The 7,883-nt window shown below is 37.1% G+C and overlaps 1 protein-coding gene across 1 annotated transcript; it reads right to left on the bottom strand.

Moving 5' to 3' along the window:
* Positions 1–2,398: 2,398 nt before the first annotated feature.
* On the bottom strand, positions 2,399–6,392 carry LOC105279561 (uncharacterized protein K02A2.6). Its single transcript, XM_026974350.1, has 7 exons — positions 4,970–6,392; positions 4,700–4,849; positions 4,533–4,588; positions 4,341–4,469; positions 3,439–3,814; positions 2,792–2,898; positions 2,399–2,734 (listed from the first exon to the last, which is right to left on the bottom strand). Exons 1-7 carry the CDS (start codon positions 6,390–6,392, stop codon positions 2,399–2,401), a joined length of 2,577 nt encoding a protein of 858 aa, XP_026830151.1.
* Between the last annotated feature and the right edge of the window lie 1,491 nt (positions 6,393–7,883).

Below are 7,883 nucleotides of genomic sequence, written 5' to 3'. Positions count from 1 at the left end.
GTTGCGAATCTAATTTTCTTATGGTCAATTCCGAACAAAGACCATTTGAAGAAATGGCTTCAAAACATTAGAGACCCAAATTTTAAGCTAGGAAAATTTGATGTTATAAATATTATTATTATTTATTTTTCATGACATATTTATATATTTATTATAAATGGGTGCTTTCCAATTGGTTACACATCTTAACACAAAAGCATTTTATTGGCTATATATTATCTAAAACATCTTACACGATAATATATAGCCAATAAAATGCTTTTGTGTTAAGATGTGTAAACAATTGGAAAGCACCCAATATGAAACTTACCAAAATAGATTAGCACCATCTTTTTTTTTGTTGCGACACTGTTTGATGCAACAAGATGCTGGCATTTTTTATTTTACACTTTAAATACAATTTTATGGTCGCATCGATACACACCGCGCTGTAAGACACACACCACTGATACGCTTCACACACACATGACCGCCGCCATTTTCTCTCATACAACCGGAAACCTCATGCGACGCCAGTCCGAAGCCTGAATTAGCAATCTAGTTTAGTATAGACATCTGTGGGAGAAGCAGTGAGAGTTGCAGCATACATACATAATAGAAGTCCAACGAAAGTAAATTCACAGACATCATATGAGATATGGAATGGAGCAGTACCGAACATGAAATATTTAAAAATTTTGGATGCAGAGCTTTTGCAAAAGATTTAGGACAATTTAAGGGGTTAGGCCACCTTGGACGTGTCAAAATTACTGTCATTTTCCGGAATTTTTTTGAAGATATAACAAAATAAATACAAAATCGAACATGAGGCATTTATTAAGCAACTCTTGAAGAAAAAAAGAGATTTTTTTTTATTTATCTTATAAAATGTCGGCGCTAGAGTCGAGACACTGAAAGCCCTTTTTGATCGACGCTCTCTGCGGTGTTCAGTCTCACGATCACAGCATTGGACCTAATGCAAAAAATAAAAAATTTTTATTATCTAGATATTAAAAACTAAAAAAATACGGTAACAGTTCAGAAAAAGGGACCCCCCCCCTCCAATGACCTTGACCTTGACATATGTTGTCAAGGTCACCCTCCTGAGTGACCTTCAAAAGATTTTAGCCGTCGCTTGTTGTTTATTAAAAAGTTATTAACAAAAAAAGTTTAATGATTTCACACGAATTTTTAGCTGTCCACGCGAAGAAAGAACATAATATTGACATATATTACAAAAGTCACCTTCCCGAATAACCCGCACTAGGTTTTAGTCGTCGATCATTGTTTATGAAAAAGTTATTAACAAAAGAAATTTTGCAAATATAGTAGTTATTTTGAATATTGAAAGATATAAACGACGAATACGTATGTGAACGCAGGAAGGAAAGTCATTTAAAGCAGTGAATCGTTAATATATAGAATAGTTTCTTTTAATATAAGTACAAAGTATTCTTCACTTTAACCAAAAGCACAAACAGTTAAATACAAAGTATTCTCTGCTTTAATCTAACCTAACCTAACCTAACATTGGCGGGGGAGGAGCGAACCGTATGTGTTCTGGGCTCCAGTTTCGGAAAATAGAACCGGATTAGGTTAGGTTAGGTTAGGTTGAGTTTCTGCAAATTTATCCTATTAATAATAATATTGCTGAATAAAGTATATGAATCTAAAATATTTATTATTTTTCTTTTTCTTTGTTCTTCTTTTGTTAATAACTTCTTAACAAACAACGAGCGATGAGTGAAACCTTCTGCGTGCTACTCGGGGAAGTGACCTTTGTAATATATGTCAAATTCAAGTCCTTACTTCGTGTGAAAAGTCGGAAATCCATACAAAACCACTAAACTTATTTTGTTAATAACTTTTTAATAAACAATGAGCGACGGCTAAAACCTCTTGAAGGTCACTCAGGAGGGTGACCTTAACAACATATGTCAAGGTCAAGGTCATTGGAGGGGGGTCCCCTTTTCTGAACTTTTACCAAAAATACATATGGATATCTAGAAATATTCATTTTTATGGAAATGGTAAGCTTTGAATTAAAAGTTTCATTTTCAAGAAATTGAAACTTTTAATTCAAAGCTTACCTGTTGTGTTTTCGGGCTCGATCGGTGGGTGGACTCGGACTTTCCAAACTCGGTTGATTTAGATATATATTGGCTTTATTATAATCGCCTTCCAGTACAAACGAACACTGGCGCAACTACTCAGCGCAAGCGTACGAACCGCCTCGATCGAGGACGAACAACGACTCTCGCGAAACAAAACCTACTCGCGCCGCGAGCGCCGCATCTCATTACGCGCGTTGCTACTTGACGCGCGCACTTCAATCTTAACATAAAATACGTAATATACCACATCTCTCTCCCTTGTAACAAAAAAAAAACTTCTTTACACTAACAAAAATCACAACTACTCAAGATGTAACAAAATCATTATACAACTTCGGTGCTGTACGTTGTCGTTGTGATCGACGTGGTATTGGTAAATTCACCTGTGCTTCTGCTGTTCCTTGAACGGGTGGTTGCACATTTTCTTGTGCCTCCACATGTGGTTCAAAAGGTATTTCTACTGGCTTATTTTGAAAATCCGGTGGCGTATAATCATCTACCTCTTCATTTTCATTTTGTATAGGAACCTCACCAATTTTACGTAATTGGTTTACATGACGTTTCCATTCTTTACCATTATCCAATTGAACAATATAATGTAATTTACCTAACTTCGTTTTTATCCTTCCCAATAACCATTTCTGCGTACCATAATAATTTTTACATACAACTCTATCCTTAACAACAAACTCACGTACCTTAACTGTGCTGATACGTTGACCTTCATTTTGGTTAATTACGGGAACCAATAAACTTAATCGTGTACGCAGTGTTCTATTAAACATCTTCTCAGCCGGCGACACACCTGTCGTTTGATGCGGAACCGTACGATAAGAAAATAAAAATTGGTGTAATGTTTTATTCATTTCTACCGCATTAATCGGCCCATTTAAAAATTTCTTTTTCAATGCTAACTTTAACGTTTGAATAAAACGTTCGGCTTGACCGTTCGTAGCCGGGTGAAAAGGTGCTGTTGTTTTATGTATAATTCCATTTTCGTATAAAAATTGTGCAAATTCGTGTGATTTAAAATGTCTACCATTGTCTAACACAATCACTTCGGGAATTCCGAATGTACTAAAAATTTGCCTGCATTTTTGCATCGTAACCTCACTAGTCATATTACGTGTAATAAAACCTGCCGGCCATTTGGAAAATGTATCGACCAAAACAAAAAAATTGTATCCTAAAAATGGCCCTGTATAATCAATATGCACTCTCTGAAATGGCCGATCTGCCGTTTCCCAAATATCCTTAACCTTTGCCGGGTCTTTCTGTAATACACTACAATTTGCACAACTTCGCGCTACCCTTTCAATATCCTGGTCTATTCCTGGCCACCAACAAAATTTCCTGGCCATTGACTTCATTTTTACTACACCAAAATGTTCGCAATGCAATTCTTGCAATATTCGATCTCGTAATGTTTTTGGTATAACTGCACGACTGTTTCTTAAAATAACGCCCTGCTGACAATTAAATTCCGTTTGCGGAATATTAAATCGGTCACGCAAATTAATAGATTTCCCAATACGTAACCCATGTAAAAGTACTTGCAATTCTTTATCCTTTCCTATTTCCTTGGCTAATTTTACATGTGTAACTGGCAATGTTTCACTTAACTGTACTTCATAATTATCCACTACATCTAATTCCGGTGTATTTTCCGCAATCACAGGAAGTCGCGACAAAGCATCCTCATTACTATGCAACTTAGTATTCTTATAAACAATATCATAACGAAAAGCACGTAAAAATAATGCATAATGTTGCATTCTAAGTGCGCTATGTGTAGGTAACGCTTTCCCCGGCGCAAAAATTTGCGTTAACGGTCTATGATCCGTGTACAATGTAAAATGAGTACCATAAATATATTGCGAAAACTTTTTAACTGCGAAAATAATAGCATATGCCCTCCTTATCAATTTGGGCATATTTCCTTTGAGTCCGTGTTAAAGACTGCGAAGCGTATTGTAAAACGCGTTCGGTTCCATCTTCCTGTATTTGTGATAACACTGCTCCAACGCCATAATTACTAGTATCACAAGCTACTATTAAAGGTAATGTAGGGTTGTAAAAGGCAAGAACTTTATTACTTACAAAAGCTCATTTCGCAGTTAAAAAAGCTTTTTGACACATTGAAGTCCATTCAAATGGAACTGCTTTCCCCTCTTGCTTTTCTAACAATCCATACAATGGCGCAAGAAGTGTACTTAAATTTTCGATAAATCTACCGTAATAATTAACCATGCCTAAAAACGCACGTAGTTCCGAAATGTTTGTAGGTCGAGGCATTTGTTCAATAGCCTCCATCTTAGCATCTTCCTTATGAATACCAACTTTATCTATACGATATCCGCAATAACAAATGCTGTCCTTAAAAAATTCACTCTTATCAACATTTATTCGTATATTATACCGGCCTAAACGAAAAAGTACTTCCTTTAATCTCTCCAAATGTACGCGATCATTAGGTCCTGTTACCCTAATGTCATCTAAAAATATAGACACACCAGAAATGCCGGCTAAAATATGTTCTATCTTACGCTGCCAAATTGCGGGCGCAGATGCAATACCATACATCATTCATGTACACTTAAACAAACCCTTATGTGTATTCAATGTTAAAAACTCTTGATCATCCGGGTGTACCTGCATCTGTAAATAAGCTTGCTTCAAATCAATTTTAGAAAACTTTTGGCCCCCCGATAGCGAATAAAATAACTCATCAATGGTTGGAAGTGGGTGTTCATCCACTATCAATCATTTATTAAGTGTCACGCTAAAATCACCACATAACCGTACTGTATTATCTTTTTTTAACACAGGTACTACCGGGGTACCCCACGTTGACGTATCTATTTTTTCTAAAATACCTTCAGTAACCAATCTATTGATTTCTTTTTCAACCATTGGCATCAATTTAAAAGGTACTTTCCTTGCTTTTAAAAACACTGGACGAGTATTTTCTTTCAACGTAAATCGTGCTTGAACATCTTTAATACTTGTATCACATAAATCTAACATTTGTTCATACTCCCGCAAAATGGCATTTATTTCGTCTAACGAAAATGTATTCAATGTAAACGCAGTATCTGCGAGTTGAACTTTTAACTGTTGAATCCATTCACGTCCCAACAAGGGGTCTCTATCTGTTTCTGAAACGTACATATGTAACTTCTTCTCGCGACCATTATAATGTACTTGTACCTCAACATAACCACAAACAGGAATTGTAGTTTTACAAAAAGTAATCAAACGTAAATCCGAAAGTTTTAATAAAACATCGGGAAAAGATGTACGTAAAAATTTCCGACTTATTATGGTGACCGCTGCACCACTATCAATTTCAAAACGTACCGGTACCTTATCCACTATCATGGTCGTATAATACTTCCCCCGGTATTCCTGGTGTTCACCCTGGACACATAAAATTTCGCTCAATGGATTAACAGACGCCTTGCTTTTCTTCATACATACTCGCTGTATATGTCCTTTGCCGCCGCAGCTCAAACACACGGTTTCTCTATTTAACGTACAATTGGACGCAAGATGTTTACCGCCGCATCTGTAACACGTAACATTACCGGAAAGGTTACCTAACTGTACCGCTGCATGTGCAGTGTTACGCTTAAATTTCGCTGTCGCATTTGTAAAATTCGGTTTCTCCCGCCGGAACTTCTTCTTCTGCGATCCAATATTATTCTTCCGGGATATACCAGCCTCCTTCTGGTTTACGTAATCCACGGACGTGGGTACAATTGCTTGTAGTTGATTCGCATCCTTCTCAGATAACTCCATCGAAACAGCAGTCTCCACAGCTTTCTCGAACGTAAGATTTCTCATTTCCAAAAGACGTGACTGTATTCGCTTACTGCGAAGGCCAAACACCATGTGATTGCGTAAGGCCGTTTGTAAATATGAGCCAAAATTACAATATAGGCTCAATTTTTGTAATGTTGCCACAAACTGCTGGACCGTTTCCCCTTCCTGTTGCTTCCTTTGATGGAAACGGAAATTCTCGGCGATTTCCAACGGAATGGGTGAATAAAATTCCGCCAATTTATCCGTCAGAATTGTGTACGGTTGCTTGTAGGGATCCGCTGGCGCCAATTTATCGCAGATCAAATCAAAAGACGCAGGGCCTATAAAGTGTAAAAAATAAGCCACTTTCTGCGTATCGGCTACCTTGAACACAGTAACTGCACCTTCAAACCGCTGCAGCCACCGATTCCAGGTCGTAACAGCCGGATCGAAAATTTCGATTGCAAAATTCCCATGTACTACTGCCTCCGTCATTGTATCAGCCGTGGAATGCGTATACTCAAGTCCACTACGTAATTACTCACGTAGAGCCAACCTGTCTGCCGGTTACCTCAACGCTCACGTGGCACAGCAACGGTCCCAAAATTTTCCAAGTCTCTCCGCACCTCTCCTTATCCCATCCTCGTCGCCAATCTGTTGTGTTTTCGGACTCGATCGGTGGGTGGACTCGGACTTTCCAAACTCAGTTGATTTAGATATATATTGGCTTTATTATAATCGCCTTCCAGTACAAACGAACAATGGCGCAACTACTCAGCGCAAGCGTACGAACCGCCTCGATCGAGGACGAACAACAACTCTCGCGAAACAAAACCTACTCGCGCCGCGAGCGCCGCATCTCATTACGCGCGTTGCTACTTGACGCGCGCACTTCACTCTTAACATAAAATATGTAATATACCACATTACCATTTCCATAAAAATGAATATTTCTAGGTATCCATATGTATTTTTTTAGTTTTTAGTATCTAGATAATAAAAATTTTTTATTTTTTGCATTAGGTCCAATGCTGTGATCGTGAGACTGAACATCGCAGAGAGCGTCGATCAAAAAGGGCTTTCAGTGTCTCGACTCTAGCGCTGACATTTTATAAGATAAATTAAAAAAAATCTCTTTTTTTCTTCAAGAGTTGCTTAATAAATGCCTCATATTCGATTTTGTATTTATTTTGTTATATCTTCAAAAAAATTCCGGAAAATGACAGTAATTTTGACACGTCCAAGGTGGCCTAACCCCTTAAAAAGCTGGACAACAGAAGTAAAGCTGTAAAATTCGTCGGATACTCACAGATATAGATTATGGGACCCAATTAAAAAAAAGGATTATTATTTCAAGAGAAGTATACTTTAATGAAGAAGGAGATGAACAAATTATAGCAGGAGGTGAGAAAAAATTTTCAGAAGAAAGAGAAGATAATAAGGTCTATGTGCAATATGAAGATGATCAAGATGAAGATGATGAAACTACAACAGTGAAGAAAATTTTGAAAGCACCGAAGAAGATTTTGATAAAGACGAAGGAGAGACAGCAAGAGAAAATAGTAACTATCTACTAGAACAAGTAGAAGACGAACCGAGGAGATCTCAAAGGATTAAAAAGTTTCCGGATAGATACAATAATTATGTTTCTTTAACGTATGAGGAGGCCATGAATAGTACAGATAAAGAAAAATAGATGAGAACTATGCAAGAGGAGAAAAATTCATTAAATAAAAATAAAACTTGGGAGTTAGTAAATACCAATGAAGCAAAAGGAAAGAAGTGTTTGACAAGCAGATGAGTGTTCCAGATGAAAGAAAATGGTAGGCATAAGGCTAGGCTCGTTGCAAGAGGATGTGAACAAGAAAAGAATATTGACTATGAGAAATTATACAGTTCTGTGGTTAATAGTGCTGCATTAAGAATGTTATTTGCTTTAGCGGCCCATAATAATTGGAATTATATAAAGTTTGACATCAAAGCTGC

Source organism: Ooceraea biroi, chromosome 12, assembly GCF_003672135.1.
Source record: "Ooceraea biroi isolate clonal line C1 chromosome 12, Obir_v5.4, whole genome shotgun sequence".
Lineage (NCBI taxonomy): Eukaryota > Metazoa > Arthropoda > Insecta > Hymenoptera > Formicidae > Ooceraea > Ooceraea biroi.
Note: the sequence above shows the minus strand (reverse complement) of the source record. Positions and strands in the feature narration are given on the sequence as shown.